Raw genomic sequence first — 12,982 nt, 5'->3', positions numbered from 1 at the left:
TATATATAACGTCTCTGCGTTTTAACCTTTCAGGACTCCACAGCAACGGCAACCCCTTCCGTTTCTTTCAGACACTACTCATCTTCATCCGCAACACAAACGTCTGCTACATCAGCGCCAGCAGAACCGCAAGTGAGTTATTGGCCTCGATTTTCTGTGATTAGGTTTTTTTTTTTAAAGGTTAAACATATGTTTCGGATGTTTATATTTTGTATTGTGTTAGTGTCAGGGACAAATTACTGCCTTCATCTGATTCAGGAGAATAGAGTTTTTTTATTTTTAGTAGGTACACAGGCTCAGCATCCACTTTGATTCGAGATGTTGGCTCAGACCTGACAAAAAAAAAGTCGATATAAATCTAAAATTTGTTTATAACGTTATGGGAATCACTGAAAGGTCCACTTAAACATTGGCTAGGCTTTTTTTTTTTTTTTTTTTAATTTTTTACTTTGTGTAGTAGTAAAGGCTGTTTTCTAGCTTTTTTAGAAGCAGCATAAATTAGTTAATTAAATTTTTATGGCAGTGCACATGGTTGCCAGAAGATTAATCATACATTTATAGATATTAACACAGCAAAAACAAGTCTGAAAGCCACAGTAAAATGTGCCTTTTTCTGCTGTCTCTGTATCATAAAATAAAAAAATCAGATATGAGAGCTATCATTGTAATTGGCTGCAAAAGGTACCTAAGTGTGTGATCTGTTGTGACGCACCTTTCATTATTATTTTATATCCTATAATTCACATCACATTTTTTTTTTATTTTTTTTTTTTAGCCAGCATCAAGGATTAAATGGCAGTGGAGGCAACCGCTTGTCCCGCTCCAACCATACAGAATCTCGTCGGCGTGACCCATATGCAGGTCTAATGCTGCAACGAGAAAAGGAGTGGGTGTGTCGTATTCAGCTTCTCCAGCTGCAGAGCACTGATCCCTACCATGATGACTTCTACTATCAGGTGATACTGAGTTCCCCAATCCCTAAGCTTTCTCAGCACTACTCTATAAAAGTTATAGCAACAAAGTTGCAAGGTCCTCAGATTCACCTAGCTTGCTGCTTTTTGTTCATTGCCCATCCAGATCACTGTTCATCAGGGGGCAGTTCTGCAGAAAAGCTCTGCTTCAAATGAGGGACAAAGATCAGCTGCAGGAAACCTACAGGAAATGTTTTTTAAAGTTTTCTTTCACCACTAGGTTAAATAGTATAGGAGAGATTTCCTGTTGCTATAATAAGAAAAATAACCCTAATTGTTTAATTTGTTTCTACAGAATTACTTTGAGAAGTTGGATAAGCTGTCTGCCAGTCAAGACAATCTGAGAGAAGGCCCCAAAAAAGAGAGGACGAAGCTGATCACGCCACAAGTAGCCAAACTGGAGCACACCTACAAACCAGGTTAGGAAGCCTAACTGCATATTTGACTCTTCCACTTCCAACACTGTTATCACACCCAAATGTGAAATTGCTGGAGCTTGTAGTTTGAGTCCTTACTACACCTAGCGCTTAATGGGTATATTTGGACTAATATTATTTTTTCATCTTTACATTAGGCTTTTTTAAGCTATTATAGTAGAAATAAAATATCTAAGATGTCCCAGTGTCAAACTTTACAAGGTAATAAAGGGCATTTGCTCAAAAATTGGCATTTGACACTTTTGTGTGAATCGAATTGCTTGCTTTGCAGGGAGGTGTTCTGTTTCTGCAAGGAAGGTGGTCTGTTTTTAAAGCACTGAATCTGACATTCATTAAACAGTCTCTTGTGGAGACTGCCCCCCCCCCCCCCTCTTTTTCCCTTAAGATGTAATCCCTAAATTTGAAGTCAATGCAACTGTTTATTCCTAGTGCCATGTGGATGCCTTCCATGTTCAGTGGCTCCCGTTATTTGCAGCAATTCTTTTAAACCAGCAAATTTCTCCCACAGTGCAATTTGAAGGCTCTCTTGGGAAGCTGACTATTTCCAGTGTGAACAACCCTCGTAAGATGATTGATGCTGTGGCTACACATCGTTCTGATGAAGAGGTAAATCTTCCAGCTTGGTTAAGAATGTGTGGTTTACATATTTGTTTCTTGGCTTCTGATATTTGGTTTGTTCATGCTACAGGAAACCCGGGAGAAACAAGTGAGAGACAAGAAACGTCAAACCCTAGTGAATATTGAGAAGGTATGCTTTTAATTTATGACTAATATTGACCTTTTTACCTAAGTGCTGATGTGTCTAGCTGTCTGACCACACATTTGTGTTCTTACCCAGAGTAGGGAAAAAAATGTAATACCAAACCCATGTGTTTAACTACCCACTATGTTTCTGGGGTTTAGAGCTAGCTCTTTGTCTTGAATGAAAACATGATTGTAAATAGTGGATTTTAGTGTTTTAACCTCCCTAGCGGTAACCCCGAGTGTGAGTTGGGGTGGAAAAAAGTTGCTGAAAAGCGGTAACCCTGAGTCACACTCGGGGTAGGTAAGCCTATGGGAAGGTTAGTAAATACAGCCTTACCTGATCCGCCAGTGTCCCGCGTCGTCCATCCCCACGATCCCGGTCTTCTTTCTTCTTCTATCTTCCTCCGGCAGCTTCTGCACACGATGAGTCAACGGGGATTTCCCGGTGACGTCGGTGTGTGCATACGTTGCCGGCGGGCAGGAAATTCAAAATCCATTTGTATTGCATTCAATACAAAATAACTGTATTGAAAAAAAAAAATGTGTAAAAGCAGTACATTGTTTTCATGAACAATTATTTACAGTATAATATAAAGTTTGAGTATAATTTTTAATTTAAAAAAATATATATATTTTTTTATTTAATATTTTTAAATGATTTTGTTTCAAACTTTATTATACTTATACTATTATACTGTAAAAAAAAAAAAAATTTCATGAAAAACAATGTACTGCTTTTAGACATATAAAACCGGAGAGAAATGTACTGCTAGGGAGGTTAAACCTAAAATATTATTGCCAAGTCACCCTTTGGACACTCAGCAATATTTGTCATTTTGCCCTAAATAGGCAATGTGATAGCATCTTTAAGGGAAAGATTTAGGGTTGGACTTTGATTTAGAGTTTTTCTCAACAGATGTTTTTTGACCTTTTTTTTTTTTTTTTTTTTTTGCCAAAAAGCGTTACATATTAGCATGTGGTGTGTTAGTTCTTGGAGAATACATACTGAAAAATACTTTGGATTTTATGTTTCAGTAATAGGTCAGCAGAGCCAAATTTTCTAATGTTCAACAGATTAAAGTTTTGTGTATGAGGAACAACTTTAAAGTTTATCAGAGAATGTTTAAAAAAGATTTAATGAAATTGTTTTGCAAATGTCTGATTACCCATAATGTGATGATTTAAAGTACTTTGTGTGTTTTCCAGGCGTTCTCTGTCTTGTTGGAGTTGGAAGACTTTGAGCGGCGTTTTTCCTTGTGCTGTGGAAACGAAGAGAGAGAGGCTTTGACAGAAGAACGCAGGCTCAAGCTGCAACAACTCTGTGATATCCTGCAAGGCAAGGAAGGAAGTGAACGGTGAGACCAACCAGAAATTTACTAGCAACAAAATGAACCAATATATGATGTCTTTTTAACTGCAATAGCTGTTTTTTTTTGTTTTCTCTCAATTTTGTTTTGCACATTTGGAAAAAATTTACGTGATCGCCTAAATTCCTCACCTTTTGCATTTTCACTTGACTTGCCTGTGTGAGCTACTAGCTATTATAATAGCTTAAAAAGGCAATGTTCTCTCCCCAAGCGACAGAACTAGCATTTGGTGATTAGCCATGCCCAGTCAACTACTACTGAATAACTGGGTATTTTTTCACACCCCACAGCTGTAACAAGAGCAGAGGTAGACCAGGGAGTTTTGCAAAGCCTTGGCATACAAGCACAGCACTATAATGTGTCTGATTATTTTTGTCTTTATCAGCAACCTGTCTTATGAGCCCCCTGTGAACTTCTTGTGCAGATACTGACTTTCTGAAAATGTCACTTTGCTACACAGGGTTTGCTAGCGATGTCAATGCCCAGGTCCCTAAAGATTGGGCATTGTGACTAACATTCTGGGATGCAAGATCGTGTTAGTAGTAACTGTACAATATGTATTTAATAGGAATGAAGGTGATTTGTCTTCTAAGCCAAGAAGTTTCCCTTTTTTAAAACGTAACATTTGAGCTTTTGCTATGGATGTTCTAAAACTGTCCAGGTATGTGAACTGTTGGTTTCTTTTCACCCACAGAGCAGCTGAGGAGCAGTTTATACAGATCATGTGCATCAGGAAGGGAAAACGACTGGTGGCTCGAATCATCCGCTTGTTGCCGCTTCAGCTAAGCGTAGCTTTATTATCTACCATTGCACACAGCTTGCCTTTCTTTATCAAGAAGGATTATCAAGACCAGGTAATGAATGTACTACACTTGGAAGAAATCTCAAGCTGTATATTTATCCTCTTTTCTAGTTACAATCAACTAAACTTTGTTTTATCCTTTCAGATACTTCCCTGCCTGATCAACCCCTGTGCCCATGTGATTAGCCAGCTGTCTGCTGCTGCTCTCACAACCCTTTTAGAGACAGTCTGCGGCTCTGGAAATTCTTCCCCCCAGCAGCATTTGTTATCTGTTCTACAGAACAAGGTGAGTGGCTAACTTTGTCAAGGTGACAATTGATCATTTTAAAGATCACCTCAGATTATATAGCTAATTTAAGCCACCTTGTGCTTTGTGGTGCATTTTACAAAAATTAGTAGGCACGTTTAAAGGGGTGTTGAGAATGCATTTTTTTTTCATACACTGGTGGTCAAAGTGGTGTGTTCTGTTTGAGCTAATTCCTGGCCTTTTATACTTCCTACCACACTCTTTGGTTGATAATAAATCACAGATTGAAATTCTGTTGGAATCCTGGAAAGCATACAACTTTTGAATAATTTTTTTAAATTACGGTCACTATTTCTGAGCCCAATGTATATTAGTTGTAATATTTAAAAAACTAGACCTTTGTTGTACTTTAATAAACTTGTTGCCTCCACTTTTTATATTAGACTAATCTTATGAAGTTCCAGCACACTGTGTGCTGTGTAAAGTGATAGCGCTACATGAGTACAGGTAATGAATGGCACAAGTCACTGTTTTGTGAAGGTGCGTTTGTTGGAAAATAAAACACAGTAATCTTTTTTGGGGTATTGGGTTTCCTTTAGATTTTAGCTGTTTAGTTAAATGTATGTAGTATGTTTGAGTGCACAAACTTATTTTATTGTCCAAGTGGAAATGTATACATTTTTAAATACCTGATTCATTTTTTCATTCTGTAGTTTGGACTGACGCTAGTGTGCCAGATTCTGGGAAGAGCTGAAGAACTGATGAGTTCTGAAAACTCACTGACACTGAATCAGTCACTCTGGTATGTTGTAACGCTGTGGTGATTGTTAAATTTGAATTGAGCCTAACTCGTGGGTAACCCTACTTACCAAAGACCCTAAGCAACAAAAGTGCATACCATCCCAATATTTTCTGGTATGCAACAGTCAATAAAAAAAAAAAAAAAAAAAAAAAAAAGCTCTCCTATAGAGAAACATTACACTTTACATGTGTGTCAGTAGATGTAACTGCAATTTAAGGCTTTATTTACAGCAGTCTACTAGGTGTAAAAATGATTCTAAATAGAGGTTATGGACTGCACAAAAATTTTACTGAAGACTTCAATAAATTCTAGAAGCCTTGTGAAAAGCCTGTAGAATCTGTAATGGCATCTGACATTAGTATTTGCTTTTCTGACTTTTACAGTATTTGCTCGTTTATGTTTTTGCAGTCTGAACATGTTAGGAACTGTTCCAGTCTTAGCCAATGTCATCTTTACACAATCTTTATACTTGCTGCTTTATATATTTTAGGGCACCATTGGTTGCACAAGTTGCTCACTTTCTGCTGCAGATTCAAGCCACATCTTTGGCTCAGCCTCTCTGCTCTCCAGCAACAGCTCTGCTTCACTTCTCACGGTACCTCGATGATCAGACTGTTGGTCAACTGCGGTCTAAGCTCAGGTAAGAGTATAATACACCAGTAAGAAATCGCTTACTGTTTTTTTTTTTTTTTTTTTTTTTTTTAATACCTCTGCTCTCCATCACATGGCCTCCTCTCTAGCAGGCAGTGAGCAGATCCCTTAGTTTGTAAGCTTGAAAGTCTGTTTCCACAACTGCTGAGTATACATACATCTTTACTCCACTTCTCTGTACATTGATGGTGGGGGGAGTTGTATCCTTTAAATACAGCCATCACAAGTTATCTGAATTTGACCTGGTATCAGCCCTTTGAAGCCCCTGTACACCAGGACCGGCATGTGAGAGGAAGAAACGGTGCAAGAAGATGTGCTGCTTCTCACTATATTGTTTCATATGTGGGTTGAATGATTGCTGAAATCTTTTGGATTTATTGTGAATATTTCAGAACCGGCTGGTTTTAGTTTATCCTTTAATGAGCTATTCATAAGTATCTTGTCAGTTTTTGCTGAAGTTCTGTTTCCTTTTTTCAAGTATGTATCATCATATATTTCTCTTTGTTTAGGTCTTCTCCCAGTCCATGATGTAAGGGATTCCCGAACTGGGCCACTGTCAGAGCTTCCCCTCCCTGCTCTTTGCTTCACAATTTTATGTGAAATTTTATGAAGTATCTTCAGCGTTTGAAGCATTGAAGTCTTAATGGGGAGAGGAGTAAAGCTTAAGCAAGGTTTGCTTGCCTACTTTGCATTGCCACCTACAGGCATCACAGGCATTGCAAGAACTGCTCTTTTTGAATTGAAACAACACCCGTGTCATTTTCTTGTTTAAAAATGTAAATTTAAAACAAATACTCTGTGGGACTTCTCATGGCATACATCTCCTAATGAGGTTCGCAAATGGGATTGTGTTTTTTTTTTTTCTCTTCATTTTATAAATAGCTCCGTGTAAATAAATATATAAAGTATTATTAAACGGACTCTTAAATCACTATGCATTTGTGCGCATGGTTTTCACTGACATGTTTTCAACAAAAGACATCTTGTAATAAAAGGAAACTCCTGGTAAGTGTTTTACAAAAATAGCACTGATTACATATATGGCGATGGTATACTTTGTGATATTGGAGAGAGCACTATGTCATATTTCCCCTTAAAGGTACAAAAGTAGAGGCTAGAGTCCTACTATGGGACCTGTGTCTAATAGCATGGACAAAGGACATACATTCTCCCTTTTCAGGTATTTTGCTTTGTATTAAGATGACCCATCAGCACATCCAGATCAACTATTTTACACACATGTTGAAAAAGTTAGAATTTTGTGTTGTCTGGTATCTGAACATAGCAGATAAGGGTAGTGAAGTGGCCTCTTACTGACCTTTGAGCTTTATTCAGGAACACATTCATTATTGATCGTCTTTTTTTTCCATCACACAACTTCATACAAAATAGTAGTTTGCTGATTCATAGCCAGATCTTAATTGTAAATCCCATTAGTCTCCTAAGTCTGGAATTCCTCTAGCTTACGTACACAAGTGCAATAGTTCTCGTCCAATAATCGTCTCCGGGTCGATATCGGATGAGCATCTTGGGTGTGTACAGTGCTCGTCGTCCATCGTCCAAATGACCGTCCTGGAAGATCCACAGACGATGGACGACGAATGATTGTAATGAAAGTAAAGGGGAGAGCTCAGTGGGATGCCGCTTCGTCGTTCTCCCCTTTCTATAGAGCTGAACAATGCAGCCGTCAGTCGTTGAAAAAGATCGTGAAAGATTGCATGTGTGTACATGACCTAAGTGCGTGGTGGCAGTCTACCTGTGAGTGTGTTTAGCAAGGGTTAACAGATAGCCCTTCTTAGCCTGCTGGTGCTTTGATTGTTGCTAAGCATGCTGGATCATCAATGCACCAATGTCCAGTGTCAATTATCCATTTTGTATCTGTGCCCATGTGGCCTATTTACCTCTGTAGTATCATTACATGTTAAATGAGCTCCCAAAGTTTATATAAAACAAAGAATTTTTAGAATATTTCAGTATACTAGTCCCTAGATTAGGTGGCTGCACTTTTTTGGGGTTTTTTTCTGGCTTATTTTCCCTTAGTAATGCACCTTTCTCTTCGTTAGGTTAAAAACGCCCACTCACTATCCTAATGAGCGGAGTATGGTACCCCCCTAGGTTTCAACTTTCCAGTGCTGTGCAGCTTCTATTGTTTCATGTTTTATTAAGAGTAATCTTTTCTAGTAGTGTAATAGTTTAATTAATGGAGTGTAGCAAGTTAGGCTTAGTTCACATTAACAGTAACAACTGACATTTTCTGCACCCTATTGACTACTGGCAACTGCTAGGCACTTGGGATTGGTAAAAGGCAGTAACTGCTAGGCTTTCAGGTCTAGCAATTTTTCAAGGGCAGTGGTCCTGGTGTGAGGAAGCAGTAAATGCAATCTTGCTGCCAGTGTGAATTCAGCCTAATTTCAGATGAGCCCCTGGGGCTATATCTAATTGATGAGAACTTGCGTAAAAAATCACTTGTATCAGTGACTTCGACACTGGCTCAGCTTCCCTTTTCTTTCTGGTGGTCAACTTTTCGCCCAGCACTGCCATTTTCTTCCGAGTTCTTCCTCATGTCACCTGAACATCATTCCATCTCATGCCTGCGCAATGTATGTCTTTCTAAAAATGTAAAAAAAAAACGGTGTTGATATCCCTGCACATGGGACCAAGGAGATAAGTTCTCATTTTCCATTATATAAAAGGGAGAGTCACTCTTTTACACAATGTTCTCAATGGGGTAATGCAGTGGTCCCCAACCTTTTGCACGTCACAGACCACTAAATGCACGGACTCTGTACCACGCATACGCAGGGAGCCGTGTGTCACTTAAAAGGGAAGAAATTTACCCCCACAGTGATGTCATGATGCCAGAATCGGGCATCTCGCTGGTCCTGCGTTGTGTCTGGCAGACGTGGTCTGCAGCTCTGGCCGGGGCATCCCCCCCACCCAAGCGGGGTCATTTTGACCCCGCTGGTGGCTGCACTAGTGGGCCATGGACCGGAGGGTTGGGGCCCTCTGCAGTAATGCTTTTAGAGCATCATACGTGGGAACATGTGATAGCAGATAGGAGTGGTACAGCCAGTGTTCCTTCCTCATCACTGCCTATATTCTGTCAAAAGAAAAAAAAATGGCTGTGAAGTTTATCCTCCCTAATGAGCATGTACAATAATGTCAGGGTTAGCACAGTGTGATAGCTGTGTGTGTAAAGGCTATTTGTCAATGTACTGTAGCCTAACGGTTCAAACCTTCATATATCTTAAACCATTGGTTGTAACTATTCAGGGTGCACAGGATACCCTCAGCTACTGGTAACCAAAATTTCAGCTGCCCCGTTTTAATTTCAAAAAATGGTGGTCAAAAATGTAAAAACTTGTAAAACCTGAACATTGATTTTGCTGTTTAAAAGGCAAATTCATCTAGGAGCCCAAAATTGAACATGAAAAATTGGGGTGCCCTGGAGCTACTTACGTGGCAGGGAGCATTGGGGTGGGGGTCCCTAAATTTTTACCTACCTTTCACAAAACTAACTGACATTCTATGCTACCCTGTCTTCTTTTCTTTGAACCCCATTTTCTCTGTAATGGGGAGGTGTAGGAAACCAAAAAAATGGTTGGACACTTGTGGCTTAAAGAGTAAATGTTCCAGAAAAGGAAGCTAAGGAGCTGCACTTCAAGACAAAAGTATTTTTCAGGAAGGGAGTGAAGCCTTTGGGATCAATGATGTCTCTTCATAAAAACAGTCCCATGGATAAAACTTCACGTGAGGCCACTACAGCTAATTATTCTGAGGATTGAGGGGACAGTAAGCTGAAACATCTGGACTGTTCGACCCTTGTGAAGGAAGAGCCTTTGCTAAAGTGGTGGTTGACAAGACTGGCACGCAGTGGATCAGAAGGCATTTATTTGCCTTAAATATGCATTACCATGAGTTCTCATTTACTAAATTCACTTACTTTCCGTGAAAATCTTCAACAACAATATCATAGAAAAAAAGCATATCTCTTGAAGGCAGAACAAAATTGGACAGCCTTAAAAAAAATTATGGACTGGGCCAAGAGAAAAACCTTTAATTACAATGGTCTACAAACATTTTCTTGCCAAACAGATTAAAGTCATTTTAGGTTATGTTTGATGCACAGATTCCAAATATGGTATTGGTTTTGCTAGATTGGCTCTTCTTTCCACTTTGAATTATATGTTCACAGGCTTGGCATTGTAAACATTTTGATTACTGTGAAAACCTGCCATCCCTGGGGGTTACCACTACTTTATACTAGGAGAAAACCTGTAGCCCTGTAATCAGGGATCAACCAGCATTTTGGCATATTTTTTAAGCTGCAGTTATCTATTTCCAGGGGGAAAAAATGCAAAGCTGGAAAAATCCTCTTTTTCACTAAGATCACCCTTGGGCAGTGAATGCAAGTTTGCAGGAATGTGACTTCAAGTTCTACATTTTTTCCCAATACTGTAAGAAGCACAAAAGAAGGTTCAAGTTAAGATTGAATGCATTAAAAATAATCTAACAGAGGAAAACATTAAAAATATACACCTTTCTATTTCCAAGTTGGACCTCCTTTTGCCTTCAAAACTGCCAGAATTACTTATGCCATAGATTCAACAAGGTGCTTTGCTCCTAGCTACCAGATATGTGGAATTCAAGGTGTTGCAATTATTCCTGGTTGGCCCATATTGACAGAGTGGCATCACATAGTTGCTGCACATCTATGATGTGAATCTCTCTTTCCACTGCATCTCAAAGGTTTTGTATTGGTCTGAGATATGATGACAGTTGGGGTCATTTGAGTACTGTGAATTCAATGAAACATTCAGAAAATCATTTAAAATTTTATTGCCATCAAATTATGGGTACACTGTGGTCATAAATGAATGGACATGGTAAGCAACAATCTTAAGAATGTCACTTAAATCACCTTTCTTCCTCATTCTGATGCCCGATTAGTTAACTTTAACATGTCGTCTTCACTGTGTCCACATGTCTAAATACATTGAGTGGCTGTCATATGATTAGCTTGTCAGATTTTTACATTAACAAACAGTTGAACAGGTCTACCTAATAAAGAGTCAAGTGAATGTATTTTTGAACTGCTTCTTGATTAAAAAAACAAAACATCAAATATATCCTTATTCTTGATTTATATGTTATGTCTTTTGTTTAAGCTTTATATTTAATGAATGTTTGTAATTTCTTTAAAAATTAAAAAAAAGCCACAATGACGTTAGCTTAGCCATAGATTTTACATGTAAACTTTAACAGTATCTTGTTAGTAATTATAGGCTTGAATGGCTGAGTACTGCATTTTTGGGTTTTTTTTTTGCCCCAAAAGCTGACACCACCTTCGTATTTTTAAAATTGCTTTGGCAGAGAAAAAATGCATTGCATTGTGGAAGTTGTAGTTGACAGATTTATGTTCTGACAGATCTGGGATGACATCTTCATGTTCACTGTGTGGCAGTGGTTTACAATTGTAGATACCAGTCTGTAAAGTAGAGTGATGTTGCATTAAAACCATTTCCTTTAGCATATGATAATGGATAGAATTGGGGTTAGGGTAAATAACCAATAATAATGTATAATGACAGCTGATGATCAGTGGATACCGGTTGATCATTATGTTGAACATAAATTTTAGATACACGTACAAATTCACAATGCCATTCTAGTTAATATGATATATTTATTGAAAAGCACATTTTGGAAATACACACTTACTTATTACCACAATTAGCATACAGATATTAGTATTCAGCTCTTTGTTTTCATTGTAAAGTGGTTTAACAATGTGGCCTTATGATCTTGCCACTAGTTGTATTGCATATTTTGCCTACTGAACCCATTGTTGTTGTAACCATATTGATTTTCCTGTTGAACAAATGTTGGAGTTCTTTTAAGTCCAGACTGAGCAGAAGGTGGCGGATAGCTTGGGGCCTGGAGGTATGGGTTTGACCCTCCAACATTTTGTGCATTTTCTGATGGGCTTGTCATTGGATTGCTGTACACAGTTGGCAATGGAAACACCGGTGAAGCAGGCTGAAAAAAAAAAGTCATTAATGGATACTCTGGTTAACAGCTAATTTTTTAGATGAGTCTTAAAAGAATAAGTAGTTTTAGTCCTTCAAAAGCCTGGCTCCTAGATAAATGAGAAGTCACTGCCTCTTTTGTTGAAATCACATTTGCTGTGGATGCTTGAAGCCATCTTGGCTGTAGGCAATTTGTTGCAGTTCTTTCTATATTTGGCTCCCATGGACAATGGGACAAAATTTGCAACAATATCATAATTTGTACACAGTGAGCCTGATTTAATAAAGCTTTCCAAGACTGGAGACGATATACTATCACAGAAGATCCTCGGTAATCCAGCAAACCTGCAATGGGTTTCCTAATTATAATTTCGTATTAATTAGCAAATGTTTTCAATCCTGGACCAGATCCATTTCAGGATTGTTGGGTCACACAGGTTCTTCCATGATCCACAATTCCACACTCTTTCAATTGGAGTCAACTGGAAAATGCGTGAATTTTGGTGATATTTGTTGAACTTTTCAACAAAAAAAAAAATGTATGAACTGACCGCTAAATTATAGCCTAAATTAATTGTCCAAATTACTGTTTACTCATACCATTGGAGGAGTTTAACCACCTGGCCGGCAAACCAGACCTTGGTTCGGGTCTATCGATTTTGCAAAAATCGATAAACCCGAACTTTTCTCACTGTCCAAATCCCCTCACTTACCTGGTCCCGGCTGCGATGATCCAGCGTCGATCGAAAAAAAAAAATACTCACTTTCTCCCCGCAGCTCCTCCGGACACGTCTTCTTTCTTCATCCGGCGAGTGCAGTGACGATCACCGGGGTTTCCCGGTGACGTCGCCGCATGTGTCCGTGCAGGCGGGAGGCGGGGCGGGAAATTCAAAATTTTGTATTGAGTTCCTTTGCATTGAACTCAATACAAA

General features: G+C 38.7%; 2 protein-coding genes across 3 annotated transcripts in view; one reads left to right on the top strand and one right to left on the bottom strand.

The window, feature by feature from the left end:
- PATL1 (PAT1 homolog 1, processing body mRNA decay factor) overlaps positions 1-6,953 on the top strand; it is an 18,272-nt gene extending 11,319 nt beyond the window's left edge. The window contains exons 9-19 of the mRNA XM_072423800.1: positions 34-132; positions 776-956; positions 1,267-1,390; positions 1,917-2,014; positions 2,097-2,156; positions 3,359-3,507; positions 4,214-4,373; positions 4,467-4,607; positions 5,282-5,370; positions 5,861-6,010; positions 6,531-6,953. Coding sequence (XP_072279901.1) covers positions 34-132; positions 776-956; positions 1,267-1,390; positions 1,917-2,014; positions 2,097-2,156; positions 3,359-3,507; positions 4,214-4,373; positions 4,467-4,607; positions 5,282-5,370; positions 5,861-6,010; positions 6,531-6,549 — 1,270 coding nt within the window. The 3' untranslated portion in view covers positions 6,550-6,953. The remainder of the gene's footprint in view (positions 1-33; positions 133-775; positions 957-1,266; positions 1,391-1,916; positions 2,015-2,096; positions 2,157-3,358; positions 3,508-4,213; positions 4,374-4,466; positions 4,608-5,281; positions 5,371-5,860; positions 6,011-6,530) is intronic.
- A 4,729-nt stretch (positions 6,954-11,682) lies between these two features.
- LOC140339216 (membrane-spanning 4-domains subfamily A member 8-like) overlaps positions 11,683-12,982 on the bottom strand; it is a 59,607-nt gene continuing 58,307 nt past the window's right edge. For both annotated transcript variants that reach the window (XM_072423798.1, XM_072423799.1), the window contains one exon: positions 11,683-12,060. In XM_072423798.1, coding sequence (XP_072279899.1) covers positions 11,833-12,060 — 228 coding nt within the window. In that variant the 3' untranslated portion in view covers positions 11,683-11,832. The remainder of the gene's footprint in view (positions 12,061-12,982) is intronic.

The sequence above is a fragment of the Pyxicephalus adspersus genome, chromosome 10 (genome assembly GCF_032062135.1).
Source record: "Pyxicephalus adspersus chromosome 10, UCB_Pads_2.0, whole genome shotgun sequence".
Lineage (NCBI taxonomy): Eukaryota > Metazoa > Chordata > Amphibia > Anura > Pyxicephalidae > Pyxicephalus > Pyxicephalus adspersus.
Note: the sequence above shows the minus strand (reverse complement) of the source record. Positions and strands in the feature narration are given on the sequence as shown.